At 35.0% G+C, this 16,782-nt stretch overlaps 1 protein-coding gene across 2 annotated transcripts in view; it reads left to right on the top strand.

Moving 5' to 3' along the window:
- The window catches only part of LOC149785026 (mitochondrial potassium channel ATP-binding subunit-like), a 74,619-nt gene that overhangs the window by 16,568 nt on the left and 41,269 nt on the right, over positions 1-16,782 (top strand). For both annotated transcript variants that reach the window (XM_089978728.1, XM_089978729.1), the window contains 4 exons: positions 6,442-6,527; positions 12,956-13,053; positions 14,271-14,376; positions 15,834-15,906. In XM_089978728.1, the coding sequence (XP_089834854.1) occupies positions 6,442-6,527; positions 12,956-13,053; positions 14,271-14,376; positions 15,834-15,906 (363 nt within the window). The remainder of the gene's footprint in view (positions 1-6,441; positions 6,528-12,955; positions 13,054-14,270; positions 14,377-15,833; positions 15,907-16,782) is intronic.

Raw genomic sequence — 16,782 nt, 5'->3', positions numbered from 1 at the left:
TGAGATATCTACCTTGAATTCAAAGCCAAATTTGTGTTAAATTCACACAGTCCATATAGGATTTTGGATTTAGTTGGATTGATATTTATTCCTAAATAGGTAGTAAATATTATTTTTAAAATTTTGTGAAATTTTTACACTTTCTCTGACTTGGTCTAGTGGTTAGAGAGTCTGTCTTGGAGGCGGGAAGTCGTGGGTTCGAACCTCGGCCAAGTCATACCAAAGACTTACAAAAATGTTACTAACAGCTGCCTTGCTAGGATTGGTGTCAGGATAATTTGACTGGGTGGGACATCATGCTACATGTCTGTGGCATGATGCCCCAGTGCTAGACATCACTATAAACTGCCCCACTACATATATCACAGTGATATGACATTAAAAATCCTAATCACACACAGATACTCTGACTTGGCAAATTTTAGATCACATGGTACACCAATTTATCATTGATGACAAAGTTCGAAGGCAGGCATATCAAGAACTACCCGTCTAACTTGCTGCTCCACCAGTATCGTCCATTTAGAAATCAACCATCCTTGCCACAGTGGGTGGAAGTTGGGCAAACCAAGAAAAAGGATATTTTGTATACCAAGTGCTGTTCAGATCTCAACTTTATGCCAGCAGACGACAGATGAACCAGACCAGGAGGCACCCATATAGGGGAGGTAAGAAACTCCTGCAGTTCTGATCACATTGGATCAACCTATTGCAACTAAAGGAATAAGTGTTCCATGTCATTTTGGAGGGGTTCCATATTTTGTTTATCCCACCCACTCCTCTTTCTTCCTCTCCCCTCATAATGGATGTGCCGTCAGATTGGGAGAAGGACCAAATTCTTCAGGATGATAATGCAGTTGCTCATTGACAAATGGAGATTGTACGAAAACCACTTGTTTCTATTCACAGCTGTTCCATACCAAAATGGCCAATCAAAAGCTGAGGCTGATCATAGACTTCAGTTTCCTCAATGAATTTATTCTTCTGCTGAAGCTCAAAATAGAAACACAGAGATCTATACATCTTGCCTTCTTAAAGGATGAGTATGTCATCAGTCTCGGTCTCACAGATGCCAGCTTTCATCTCTCTATTCACCTGACATCATGAAAGTCACATTGGTTTGCTTACCATGACAGTATACCAATTTCAAGTCCTTCTATCAGACTGAATATCAAATCCTAGGTCTTTAACAAATTATGGATTGTCACATTGTTCAGGTCAACTTCCTTTGCATCAAGGGCGATGTATCAGGACGATCTCTTTCAGAATTGCAAGATAATTCCAATAGCCCCTCTCTGATATGACAAATCCTTGGTCATAGGTTTTCCACCTTTGCTCAGACCATCTTCTCTTTCATGGTTCGTGTCATTACAGCCTTGCAAAAGAAAGAATGTAGGCCATTGATTGTGGAGAGAATCTTGAGAGCAAGAAGACCCTCTACTCTGAATACTTATGAGAGAAGGGGATGCGTTTTCAGGGACTAATGTTGAGTCAGTAACATAGTCCCTTTGAGTGCTTCATTCTCTCAACTAGCCAACGTTTTGCTCTGGCACTGTGAGAAGAGCATCATATTAATTAAAAACCCTCCTAACCACCCAAGCATGTGAGCACCTCCTTGGTATATTGCTGAAAAACTAGTGACACCTAAAACAGCACATGTGGCAGCAATCACTACAGATCCAGTCAAAGCCACATCAAGCAATTCCACTCAAGCTATAATAGAATCATGTGTGATATGCATATGACTGCAAGCTTTGTCATAAATTTGTTGACAAGAGAGTTGGATTACATTGGGACCATTTTTGACCCAATTTGGCAGCCCACTGGACATAAGTCCCTAACCCTACACATGCATAGGCTTGGGTATGTTGAAGATGGGCATGCATGACTATGTTCCACCTTTGGCGGCCAGATGTTCATCCATGACCTGACAGCTTCATTTTCATACTTGGGTCTTCTCAGCAGATCTTTCCAGAGAAAGAAATGTTGAATTTCAGTCATGGATAGAATATCATGAGTGAGGAGGACATCCAATTTGAAGGCTTATGAGTGACTGGGGAGTATTTTTGGGTTTAATGTCAACAGCATTGTCCTTTTCATTGCCTTAATCCTGCAGCTGGCTAACTTTTTCCATTCACTTATTTAGAAGAAAAGCTAGCCACAGTTACTGTTAAAGGTTACCATACCTTGATATCTGATGTTTTCAGATATTATGGCAGAAGAAATGTTGGTCATAATGAAAATCAATCAGATCTGCCAGCCAGTTTAGACTTTATTAAATCTCCGACCATGTTCCTTGAATGGAGTGTTTTGTTGGTTTTGTTGTGGCTCATCTTAGGTCAGTTTAAACCTTTAAGTGAACCTTGCTGAAGCTGCTGTCATACAGGACCTAGTTTCAGACTTACTGATAGCTCTAGGTTTAGCATGCAGGGTGAAAAAGTTCTTGGCCTTTTGATAGGCCTGATCTGTCTCCAGTTCAAATCAGATGGTTCCTTGCTCCTAATGATGTAACCAGGCTTTGAAGCAAAGAATAGATTGCCATCAGTGGGCAGTCAATGATTGGTCATATAGTCTCTGTCATTGATGGATACATTGAGTGGCAGTGAAGAGACAGTGATGCAATACCCTGTCTATGCACCCAGGCATTACTTAAGCACACAGAGAAAAGTCATGGGACCTGACAACCTTTCAGGAAAGTGGATATGATGCTTCTCAAGAATTGTGGGTGATATGGGTAATATGGTTGGATTACTCTGAAGTCTCAAAAGATGCATATGCATCATAAAGATTTCATCTCATGAGATTAGAACAGTGTTTATAAGCCTTGTGCTTGAATATAATGTTTTGATCTTGGACATGAAAGCTGTTGTTAACCTCCCTTACTTTTTATTTCCATGAAACAGAGACAAAAAATGAATTGGGTCGGTGGCCATAATGACAAAAAGGCCCAGTTGATGTTTATCACTTTTATTGGATTCACCTAGTATTTAACGGGTAAGAATAATTCATTATTTTCTTCTTATATATGTATTGTCCTCATGAGTTATGTGGCTGTTGGTTGTGCTTATATTCTAGGAAGGCAGGTTATCCTTGATGAAGGCCTTAAAACCATTCCTTCTGTAAAGGGTTTTCTTGGTTGCTCAGCATTTCCTCATATTACCTATTCTCATAACATTATAATCAGGAAATGTCATCATCATCATCATCAGTCTTATGACCTAGTATGGTCGTTGAGGCACTGTGCTGCTGAACATCTGACCAGTTCCCTCCACTTATCTCGATCATGTGCCAATGCCTGTGTCTCCGCAAAACTTTTCCTGGTCCATTCTGTGATGTTGTCAGTCCACTTTTTTCTCTACCTCTCCTTTTGCCACCCTGGACACTGCCCTGCAGGACTGTTGTGGATAGACTGTTGGCTCTTGTGACATGGCCATACCATTTCAGCTTTCTCTTTTTGACGGTGGTGGGGAGGTCCTCATATTGGCCTACTTTGTGCCTGATGGTGTTACGCACTTCTTCATTTGTGATGTGGTCCATGTAAGAGATGCCAAGGATGGTTCTCTAGCATCTCATTTCAGGTGACCGGATTCTTCGTTGTAATTCAGCTGTCAGGGTCCATGCCTCACATGAGTACAAAAAGACTAAGATGACTAGAGCTCGCAATAGTCAGATTTTAGTTTTCAGACAGATATTCTTGTCTCTCCAGATGGGTCTTAGCTTTGACATAGCAGCCATTGTTTGTGCTGCTCTTGACAAAATTTCTGCTCTTGATCCCTCTTCAGCGATTATGGAACCAAGATATTTGAACTGGCTCACTGTTTCCAGTTCATGTCCTCTGACTTTAATCTTGGCTGAGATTTGTTTGCCACTATTTGTCATCAGCTTTGTCTTCTCAGTCCCCCACAGAACCTTGGGCAATTACTGCACTGATAGCCATGGCGTACAGCTGCTTGATGGTATTGGTTAACTTTTGACCCATGTTATACTTCTTCATTGTGGCCCACAATGCCTCATGCCACACTATGTCAAAGGCCTTTTTAAAATCTATGAACACATGATAGATGTCTTGTTGGTGTTGCGAGTACTTTTCGCACAGAACCCTGAGATTGAATATTTGTTCTGTTGTGCTTCTTCCACTCCGGAACCCGGCCTGTTCTTCAGCGATTATTTCTTCTGCTTGTGATTTCAGTCTGTTCAAGATGATCTTCAGCATTACCTTACTAGCTTGGCTGATCAAACTGATAGTTCTGTCATTTTGGCACAGCTGGAGATTGCCTTTTTTGGGAAGTGTTATAATCAGTGACTGGGTCCATTGTGTTGGCCATTCACCTGTCTGCCAGATCTTGTTGCAGATTTTTGTTAGTAGCTCTTTCACTGATTCTCCCCCATTCTTGATAAGTTCAGCTGGGGTGTTGTCTGCTCCAGCTGCCTTCCCATTCTTCAGTGCTCTTATTGCTGACTCCACCTCTTCTTTGAGAATGGGGAAGTGATCATCATTTGAGGAGTTTGAAACTTCAAGCACCTCTGGGTCTCCTGTGGACTGATGGTTGTAGAGTTCTTTGCAATACTCAGTCCATCTTTCTGCAATGTCACTCGCTTCTGTGAGGCATTTTCCATTTTTGTCTTGAATGGTACTGACTCTTGGTTGTTTCTGTCTGGTGAGGTCTTTCACAATTTGGAATGCCATTTTGCTGTTATTCTTTATCAGACTGTTCTCCATTTCTGTGCACTTTTGTCCAATCCAATTTTCTTTTGCTTTGCTCAAGTTTTTTCTGATATTCTTGTTTATTTCTCGGTACTCCATTGCCCCTGTTGTGTGTCTGGTGTTTTTGAGTTCTCTTCGGGCATCACACAACTTCAGAATCTCTTCTGTAACCCAGGGTTTTTTCTTCGGGCGATGGAGGCCAATGATGTCCTTGGCAGTTGCTGTCATGACTGTGTTGAAGGTGTCTGTCATCTCATTGACATTACCATCCATCACAAGGAGTGGAGCAAATTTTCCTCCAATTGTGGCTTGGAATGACTTGCAGATGTTAGGGTCCTTCAGTTGTTCAAGGTTGAATTTGAGCCTGATGTTCTTTGGCTTGTTAATTTTCTTCAGCCTCACTCGGAAGTTCATAATCATGAGGTCGTGATCACTCCCAACATCAGCACCTGGGAATGTCCTTGTTTTCGCTCTATTGATGCCAGATCGGTAACGGTTTTGAACCAGTATGTAGTCAGGGAATCAGGGAATGTAGTCAAAGGAAAAAGCAAATATTATTAGTAAACAATGTTTTCTTAACAATACATGCCTGATCACATTACTGTATAACCCTCCCAGACCTCCCTGCAGATGTGAGCATCTTAGTTGTCACTCAGCTTAAAACTGGTAAATATCTGGTTGATGGGTGGCCACCTGATGGTAGGAAGGGGAGGTAACCAATATGGGTTTGTTTTCTTTGTCTATATGGTATACAGAAAGAAATTACACATTTGTTTTTATCTTTTCAGGAGGGCTAGATTCAGGTGGTAGCAGAGTTTTCTTTCCTAACTTTAATGATATTGGGAAAATATTCTTAGAGAAATACAATTTACTAGAAATTTGATTGTTATAAAATCAGTTTTTAAATATTTCATGCTTATACCTTGCATGTTAGTGATATAATACCTTTTTCATTGCTAAGAACTAAGTAGAGCAAGGTCAAACATGATACATTCACACAAGCTAACACCCCCATCCCAACACCACCCCACTCCAAACAAACTCCAAACAAATCAATTGCCAAATGTTACGTGCAAAATATATAGTTGGAGACAACTGGACTTCTACCTGGTCAAAATGTTACAGTAAATCTTTCACTGGCAATTGCCACAGTGGTAGAATACATGTACCAAGCAATTTGCAAGTTTGATTGACAGGGTGTGCCAGTCTGAAGCATGAGTAGTTGGGGAAAATTTACATATGAAGCAACATCAGACATTGATTCCAATGTTTGAGTTCTATTGCCACAGACTTATTATATAAATTCGTTTTAATTCTGAGTGCTCTTAATTGTTAAGAATGTAGTTTACATTTTTCTTTATTTAGACATAAGCTTTCAAGCTGAGAGTTTTGTTACTGCATATATAGAACCTTGCTGAGACTCTGAGACTTGGTATATGCTTCTTAAATGGATTCAGAGATGAGAAAAATAAGGTTTGAATTTTGCAAGAGTTTTGCGTCACATGAGCGAAATATAAGTTTTCTCCAGTTAGAAAGTTTGACTGGTTAGGTCCAGCCAAGTAAAAATGATTGATAACCAGCAATTGCAAGTCTTTTACCACAAACACTACTTTATGGGTTTTTTTAAATCTCTTTTTGACTACTTCATATATGGTGCAAGAACATTATTATACAATATTTATAATATAATTTTAATACTGAATTTGTTAGTCATGATTGGCATCTTGACCTTGCAGGTTGCCAGGTCTACAGCTGTGGCTGATGAAGCCCTTGGAAATGTCAGGACTGTGCGAGCTTTTGCAATGGAACCAAAGGAAAGCGAGTAAGTTGAACAGGTGAAAGAGATGCAGACTAGAAATGAAGGTCATTCTAGTCTTATTTGCATGACCTCTTAAATTTTGCTGAGGTTTTGACACAAACACGAAAATTTTTAAATCAGAGCTGTTGAAGCCAAAATAAACAAAACATGTGTGATTCCATTCACAGCTTATCTTATTACATGTTGTTAGTGGTCTTAAACTAACAGAAAGAAACAAAACCAAAAAGTTTAGTAAAATCAACAAATAATTTAATTCTAAAATAAACATTTAAGTGGAACTTGCAGTATTGTGAATTTAAGTGGAACTTGCAGTATTGTGAATTTATGAAAGAATTGCAATATATATATATATATATATATATATATATATATATATATATATATATATATATATATATATATATATATATGTATATGTGTATATATATATATATATATATTGCAATTCTTTCATAAATTGTGCAGATTTCGCCTTGTTTTGAAGTTAGTTCAAATCATAACGTCATTGCACTAAAGATTTCATTTAAATATCTCTGTTTCATACTTTGATAGTTTAAGATTATTGGTTGCTCTGTTCTAGACTTTTGTTGTTTGAAATTATATGTAGCTGCAGAGATTTTCACACATAACAAAAGGGTTTTCAAGGTATTAAGGGTCTGTTCCATGGAGGCATTTATATGGGGGCGAACATCAGATAATATGTACTTTTGAGAGAGTGACGTATGTAAGGTGAAGTAGTTCGCATTTAAAACATGCACAGTGGAGAGAATGTTGGCATACCTCTATGCTACATTAATGTAATGTGGATGATATTTCTTTTGGATATTGTACTTTTCGAAATTTTACATGATTTAAGCACACTGCTAACTAAAATGACTGCTTCCTTGTGTTAAAAAATCAGCCTGAATTAGTCTAAAGGACACTATACGTAGCAGCTATTAAAATAGGGAAAATGAATTTTGCCAGACTAGACAATACCAGCTGCTGAAAGTGCAATGAATGAATTACCAAATATATAAAATGTAAAAAAAGGTTATCGGCTCTTTTTTATACAATTTACCTCTGAAGTTCAGGAAGTGAAAATGACCAAGTAGAGCTAGCACTTTTTTGAAAGGTGCACATCTGAAGTAAGGCCAAGCTGTATACTCTATAACCCATAGTACACCCATCAATCATACACCAAAATAAATGGAATTAAAGGTTCTTTGCATTATACCTAAGATATACAAGGTCTTTTTTAAGTAACCAGTATAACCAGTGAGGAAAGCTGGGGAAATTCTTTTTCTTTAAAATCCTAACCCTATGCAAAATATGAAACTGTAGAGTGCCACCTTAAAGCAAATATAAAAATGTTTGCAATTATTTTTTTTATTTTCATATAATTATGTATGATGTTCTGAATAAAATGGTACATTCATATTGATGTTAAGCATGAAAATAAGCTAATTATGATCATTTTGCTCTTGCTTACATAATTTGCCATGAGGTATGTTTGTGTGAGTAGTGACCTTAATTATGGGGAAATTAGAAGTCTTAGAATATAGGAATAGAGTCAACTTAAATTTAAAACTGTTGCAATAAGTGGCAGAAATATATGGTGAAAATGTTTCTTTTCATTTATTTGCAATGAAATAAAAAATAAATGATGAGAAAGTGAATTCGCTTCTTCCATATTAAACAATAGGCAAATATTTTACACTTTGACCTTTGACCTTTATGAACCTGATGAGTTACCTCCCTTTTCAAATTGTAAAATTCATTGTTGATATCTCAGAAATAATTCTGGCTAGTTTCATGTTCCTGTCATTCAGCATAACATTGGTTGCTATGTTTGCAAAATGTAATGTGCATTCTTAAAATAGCTCACTTTTTATCATGGGGGGTGGGAGGCTGGACGTGTTAGAGACTCTGACACTAATACATACTGATCTGTGGGGGGAAAGGCAGGAGAATTATTCAAAAGGATTGTTTTGATGCTTGCGACTTAAATGTTTCAGCCATATAAACATAATTAAATCATACAAAAATAATACCTATATCCTCTTTATGGGGGCTCTCACCAGATAATATGTACTTTTGAGAGAGTGACGTATGTAAGGTGAAGTAGTTCGCATTTAAAACATGCACAGTGGAGAGAATGTTGGCATACCTCTATGCTACATTAATGTAATGTGGATGATATTTCTTTTGGATATTGTACTTTTCGAAATTTTACATGATTTAAGCACACTGCTAACTAAAATGACTGCTCCCTTGTGTTAAAAAATCAGCCTGAATTAGTCTAAAGTACACTTTACGTAGCAGCTATTAAAATAGGGAAAATGAATTTTGCCAGACTAGACAATACCAGCTGCTGAAAGTGCAATGAATGAATTACCAAATATATAAAATGTAAAAAAGGTTATCTGCTCTTTTTTATACAATTTACCTCTGAAGTTCAGGAAGTGAAAATGACCAAGTAGAGCTAGCACTTTTTTGAAAGGTGCACATCTGAAGTAAGGCCAAGCTGTGTACTCTATACCCCATAGTACACCCATCAATCATACACCAAAATAAATGGAATTAAAGGTTCTTTGCATTATACCTAAGATATACAAGGTCTTTTTTAAATAACCAGTATAACCAGTGAGGAAAGCTGGGGAAATTCTTTTTCTTTAAAATCCTAACCCTATGCAAAATACGAAACTGTAGAGCGCCACCTATACAGATGTTGCTATAAAGGTTTTCAAGGTATTAAGGGTCTGTTCCATGGAGGCATTTATATTCAGATGTTGCTATAAAGGTTTTCAAGGTATTAAGGGACTGCTCTTGTCCTTGACTTGAGTGTTTAAAGACAACATTGGATGCATTATCATATGAAACCTTGTGAATGATTCTTTTAGTCTGTTTACTCTGACTGTGATTTTGAACATTTTCCAGATATATAAACACTTGTAGTTTCAAACAGGCAAAATGTAGCAGTTGATAAACATTATTTTGGTGGCAGAAACTTGATGCAACTTAGCAATGACAGTTTTGAAGCTATGGGCATGCATAACTGGTCAATATGTTCATTCCATTGTAAATTACAGTCCTCATGCACAACTAATGTTGCCTATTCTGGTTCCAGTAACAAACAGCTGAAACTCCTGGTTATCATGTTCAGCAGCCTTTGTTTTGTAGTTATTATAATACATATGCTTTTTATTTCATTATTGGACATTTTGTTGTTTTCAGACCAGGTAAAAACATGGTTAAAATCATTATTCAGTTTTGATTGTATCAAATTTAAAGTCTTTATGTCATTTTCCAGTACAAACTAGAAATAAAACTGTCTGTGTAAAATTTTGTTTGCAGAAATTGCATATAGTAAATTACATAAAATGATTTTGTTGGGTATACACATTACCTCTTTTATAACATTTTGTATCACACATTCAAATTGATGAATAGGTTACATTTTGTGTCACACATTCAGTTTGATGAATAGATAACATTATCACGCATTCAAATTGATGAATAGATTACATTATCACACATTCAAATTGATGAATAGCTTACATTTTGTGTCACACATTAAAATTGATGAATAGATTACATTATCACACATTCAGATTGATGAATAGATTACATTTTGTGTCACACATTCAGATTGATGAGTAGATTACATTATCACACATTCAGATTGATGAATAGATTACATTTTGTGTCACACGTTAAAATTGATGAATAGATTACATTATCACACATTCAGATTGATGAATAGATAACATTGTTTATCACACATTCAAATTGATGAATAGATTACATTATCACACATTAAAATTGATGAATAGATTACATTATCACACATTCAGATTGATGAGTAGATTACATCTTGTATCACACATTCAGATGGACAAATTGATTACATTTTGTATCACACATTCAAATTGAAGAATAGATTAGATTACATTATCACACATTCAAATTGATGAATAGATTACATTTTGTGTCACACATTCAAATTGATGAATAGATTACATCTTGTATCACACATTCAAATTGATGAATAGATTATATCTTGTACTACACATTCAAATCGATGAATGGATTACATCTTGTATCACACATTCAAATCAACAGATTATATTTTTATCACACATTCAAATTGATGAATAGATTATATCTTGTACTACACATTCAAATCGATGAAAGGATTACATCTTGTATCACACATTCAAATCAACAGATAGGTTATATTTTTATCACACATTCAGATTGATGAATAGTTTATATTTTGTGTCACACATTCAAATTGATGAATAGATAACTCAAACAGATATCACATAGCTATGTAAAAAATGTACTTTAAATTGCAAAATTATTTGCTAGCATACATTTTTAGCAAATTTAGCTGCACAGTTAAATAAAAAAATTATATGAAGAACACATGACTAAACAATGTTGATAGTGCTATTGATTAGAAATGTGTAACTTCATTCACGTTAATAGCAACATAGTTCAATAACATGGATATTGCAGATGAGTAGATATGTTTTAACTGTATTCATGTCAGTAGCAACAACATGGTTAAACAATATGGATGCTGCTAATAAGTTGATATGTGTAATTGAATTCATAGTAATACCAGTATAACTAAACTTTATTATATGCTCATTATTTTCTCCATTAACTTGACATTGTCAGAAATGTGCAGTATTTTTCCATAACTGCACAGCTTCATACTGCATGACATACGTCTAAAAATGGTATCATGTACTAGGAATTGCTTTGTAAACAAGCAATGTACAGCATGTAGCAGATGCTTTAGATTTGTTTGTGGATGAACTGGACAAGAGATGATAATATTAATGGTGTGGACAAGTCACAAAAGAAACTTTCAAACAAGCAAATAAATGAATGTGTTAAATCTCCTCAACAAACACAGAAGTTGCAGTTTTGAAAATACCATTCTGATCATTTAAACAGTTATTTAGAGAAAGCTTCATGACTTTTTGTAAATAGAATGGTTCAGATGATGACCAGTGCTCTCTAGGGTCTATATAAATAGCAGGGAAAAACGATGAGGCCAAAAGCTATCACATATCAATCAGAGACATGCCATTTGACAAGTCAGTCAAAACACTAAAGTTTAGAAAAAAATGTAACTGAACGTTCTGGTAGAAAAATAAAAGCCTCAGAGCCAATAAGTCAAGACGATGTAGTCTTATTTCCACTGGCTAAATGGACTGTTACACAGCAGCTGCTTTGCAGTTTTCCACATTTAACTTTTTTGATACAATGTTTAGGCCTATAGTAGTTTAGCAATAGAAGTCATACTGGTCATGTAAATAGCTGGTCACTCCAATGAAGACAATGCTAATGACAGGGCATAAACATGTCTTCTTTTGCTGGTAATAAGAATGACAATAAATATACTTACACTTTTGCATCTTGATTTTCCACAAAGTGTACATTTTTAGTTAGTTCTGCAAATCTGAATTACATGATGCATGTAATGGGTTCCAAAATTTGACATAAAACACAAAATTGTACTGTAATTTTGATCACATTTCCAACAGATATCAGATTCTCCTTACTGCACCCAAAACAAAATGAATGTGATATTACATAATGTCTTTTTGATAATTTCAATGAAAAGAATTCATATTTTCCCCCACTTCATGATTCCAAACAATCAAAGACAGGAAAACAACACAGCTGCAGTTGATTCAAATCACATCTACATCATGCAGAATAATACCAGCAAATAAATTCAGTTCATCACAAGCAGAAAAATAGAATTGAGTTGGATCAACAGTAAAACGAAATCTGTCCTTTCCTGATCAACTGGAAAAGTTGTTTCAATGCGCATTCATTCACAAAATAACAATAAATTTTTTAATTTAAGTAGACCAAAACAAGACTTATTTTTTAAATTAATGACAAGTGTGCAACTAGGTTCAGAGGCGGCTGGACGGTGCTTTGTACACATTAATATTGTTATTGTGTATTGAGGAATTAACGGTTGTGTATTTATTTGGAATACAGCATAAATTCAGTTACTTATTTCTTGTAGTGTGTTCTTTTGATTATTAAGACTTTGGTAGAAAAACAAAATGAGTATATAATAAAAAGGTTACTGCATTTGTTTGGGAAAATGTGAACTCTTTTTTTCGGAGTTACACTGAACTCCCAGGGTTGTGCTGTATTGCTCAGAAAAACTTGTTCATATTTTCCCATACTAATGCAGTAACCTGTAATCATGGATATTTCTAGTGAGTAGACAATGACATTATATTTTATGGTATTAAAATATATTCTGCTGGATTTGCAGATATTTATGATGACATAATATTATGACATACAGCTTTAGTTTTTGACTACAAAGGATAATTTAGCTTCAGATGCTGGAATTCCGGTAATAATTTTGTCTTTTACATAGTTTATTTGGTTTTGAATATTTTCAGGCTATTTCAGCAAGAAGTGGAGAAAGCTAGACTTTTAAACTTCAAGCTTGGACTTGGAATAGGGGCATTCCAGGGAGTGGCAAATGTAGCTCTGAATGGTCTGCACTTCTTTTTTTCCCTGAAGTCATTGTACATTAATCGGCTAATAACTTAATTCTCAAGACTGTGCCACTTATATTCCTCTGGTTACTAGTTTTGCATGTTTATCCAAGAATTTATCAACTGAAAAATGCTTAGGAAGTTATTTTGTATACTTGTCGTAAAATACATTGATTGAACATGAATGCGGGAGAATGTGTTTAATTTACTTTCAAACCAAAAATTTGAAATTGCAGATTTTTAATTGAGCAGCAGTTCAGACAAATATTGCACATTTTGCAAGACAATTTAATTATTTTATTCATTATAATCAAGCATATATAGTGTTTAGTTCTTTAAATACCCATACTTACATATTTCATGAAATTTGCTAATTTACACCAATCATTTACTTAGTGTAACAATCAAAGTTTAAAATTTTACTGGTGTAGTATTGGCTTGTAATAAGAATGGTGCTGATTCTGGACCCATATGCATCAGGCAGTCCAAGTACAAAAATAATATCAGATTTATTACTCTAAAATGAAACAGCATATTTAGAGTTTTTTGATGTAATTGCTATTGAACAAATATGTATAGTAAAAAAGTGAATTATTAAATTCTTGTAATTGTATCTTTATTTTGAGTAAAGTTATAAAAAAATCAAAATCTCTGAAACTGTTGGTTCTGAATTCAGACTATGAGCTCTCATTGTTTTATGACTATGGGGCTTGGTTCCATTTTATGAAGTGGCTGACAGCATAAGAAATTCCCAGATGCCAGTCAGTTGTAAGTTAACTAAAACCACATACATCATAGGCTATATTGCTTGTCCAGAGGGCCAGCTTCCTTGTCACACAGCAATGTGAATGTAGTACATAAAAATAGTATATTCACATTAGGGATACAGAAATTTAAATTGCTCATGCCAGATATTTTCTCATGAGGAGTAATATGGCAGCCATTTATTTATGAAATTTAATATAGCCACAATTAAAGTCTGTATAACAAAAAGAAAACATTGATATGCCTGATTATTAAATGTATAATGTGTCGTTTTCAATTCTGGATTTGCAGCTGGTTTAGTTTTAGTATTATATTTTCATGATTAATTGATTTCCTCATAAAATATAATTTATTATTTAAGACAAAAATGGCAGTTTTAGGATCTCAGATTCACACAGAAACATTTTTTACTTTGTATACTCTGCTTATATGGTATTGTTCTCTTTTCTAGGCATAGTGTTAGGCACCCTATTTGTTGGTGGCCTGTTCATGTCACAACATAAGATTTCAGCTGGTGACCTTATGTCTTTCATGATTGCCACACAAACAGTTGAAAGGTAAAAAGAGAGAAACCCTCTTGTAATGTTTTGTCATGGCTGCAATTTGTATTATCATTATTTCTATTTTCCTCAGATTATATTTACATCATTTTTAATAAAAGTAATATGATATAAGGAGAGAATGTTATATGAAAAATATTCTTGTGTTATGTGAAAATGGTCCAATATTCTGCAATGAATGATATTTTCAGTATTTTGTCTGGATGTTAGCAGTTGGAAATCCATAATGTCTAGAAGATGCATTGCATTGATTGTTACATTTTTCTGTACTTTGTGCCTTCATTTGCTTTTCAATTGATAGAAACATGTAAAAAAAGAGCCATAAGATATGTAGACAGACAGACTAATAGCTACTGCAACAGTATTTATTACACTGACAAGGATGCTATCAAATAAAAATATACTTGTTCAGTAATATCTTTCTTTCCTGAAAAGACCCCCCTTCATGATGCCCCTGTCATCTGTATGTACATGCTTTTCATTGTCACACCTTTTATTTTACTTTGATATCTTTGATTGGAATAGTACAGCTTAATAATGTACTTGCAATACAGTGAAAATGTCCTGGAAAGGTATTTTTTGGTTCCAGGTAAGAAGTTTGATGATTGAAATAGGTCAAACTTATAAGATTTTAATGTCAGGAATGCTTTGGGATATTTCTAAGTCAAATTTACAAATGAATAAATGCTTGAAGGAAAGATGTATAAAATATATTATCAGGATCAGTTTTTAGTGTTCCAGTTGTTCATGTTTCATGGCATGGGCTGGTAAAGACTGTCTCACTGTGGGGCTGTGGAAGACTGTTCTTGTCTCAGTGTGGGCTGGGGAAGAATGTTTTCATGTCTCAGTGTGTTGGGCTGGGGAAGACTGTGTCTCAGTGTGGGGCTGTGGAAGACTGTCATTGTCTCAGTGTGGGCTGGGGAAGACTGTTCATGCCTCAGTGTGGGTCTATGAAAGACTATGTTCTTATCTCAGGTTATGGGGTTGCAGAAAACTGTTTGCCTTAGGATGTGGGGCTGGAAAAGACTTTGTTCATGTCTCATTGTGGGGTCTAGGGAAGACTGTTCATGTCAAAGAGTATGGGACTGGCAAAGACCGTTTGTTTCAGGATGTGGGGCAGTAGAAGACTGAATTTTAATAAAGTTCACTAAAATATTATCTCAAATTTAAAAAGTTTTTATGAAAAAATGTTTCTGACATTAAAAATTTGGTATGTCTTTGAAAATAGACATCATGACTGAATCACATGAATTTCTATCTGATGTCATCAAAGATGTTGTACTTACTGTCTGTACTACTCTCTTCATGCCCAAAAATCATGCTGATGCTACTGTGCCTAATTTTGATAAGAAAATGGAAGAATGTTTTATGTCATGGAAGAATGTTTTATGTCAACATTTTCTCTGAAAAACATCTAAAAGAAAAAACTGTATATAGTTATTTCTCCTTTGCAGGTCCCTTGCCCAGCTGTCTGTGTTATTTGGACAGGTTGTGCGAGGCATGGGAGCTGGGGCTAGGGTGTTTGAGGTGAGTTAGTTTTGGACTTGTAGTACTTTGATTTTGCAGTTACATTTATTGTATTTTATTAATTTTGTGTTGTTTTTAGTTCTACTGATAATACATACATGCCAACCATTACACTTTTCGTGTAATCATCATGCTTTTTTCACCAAATTACGTCTTTTGCTTGCCTATATATGGATTAAACTTTTCCAGTACATTAAAAAAATTTGTGTTGTTTTAATTATCATCTCTTTGAAGATATTCTGAAAAGAAAGACTGTCGAGTAAGAAGAGCTCAAGAGTTAATTTGTCCATTATAGGCATACATGTACTTTCCTAATTTTCTTTTTAAAGCAAGTGTATGTGACCCATTTCCAAGAAAACAGACAGGTTTCTTTAATTTTAAACTTTTCCTTGCAGATTCATTATATTGATAATCAAGTTAGGTTAGTGGTTCAGTCGGTACATTTAAAGAAAATGGTGCCAGATATTAAGCAAAATGAACTTTTAGGGTTTGATTTGTGGATAAAAATTCTTCAAGCAAATCAATCCTTTTAAACTTCAAGCAAATCAATCCTTTTAAACTTCAAGTAAATCAATCCATTTAAACTTTAAGAAAATCAATCCTTTGAAACTTCAAGCAAATCAATCCATTTAAACTTCAAGCAAATCAATCCTTTTAAACTTCAAGCAAATCAATCCTTTGAAACTTCAAGCAAATCAATCCTTTTAATCTTCAAGCAAATCAATCCTTTTAAACTTCAAGCAAATCAATCCTTTTTAACTTCAGGTAAATCAATCCTTTTAAACTTCAAGCAACTCAATCCTTTTAAACTTCAAGCAAATCATACCTTTTAATCTTCAAGCAAATCAATCCTTTTAAACTTCAAGCAAATCAATC

This window comes from Sinohyriopsis cumingii, chromosome 13 (genome assembly GCF_028554795.1).
Source record: "Sinohyriopsis cumingii isolate HCF-2022 chromosome 13, ASM2855479v2, whole genome shotgun sequence".
NCBI classification, from domain to species: domain Eukaryota; kingdom Metazoa; phylum Mollusca; class Bivalvia; order Unionida; family Unionidae; genus Sinohyriopsis; species Sinohyriopsis cumingii.
This window is presented reverse-complemented; position numbering and strand designations above follow the sequence as displayed.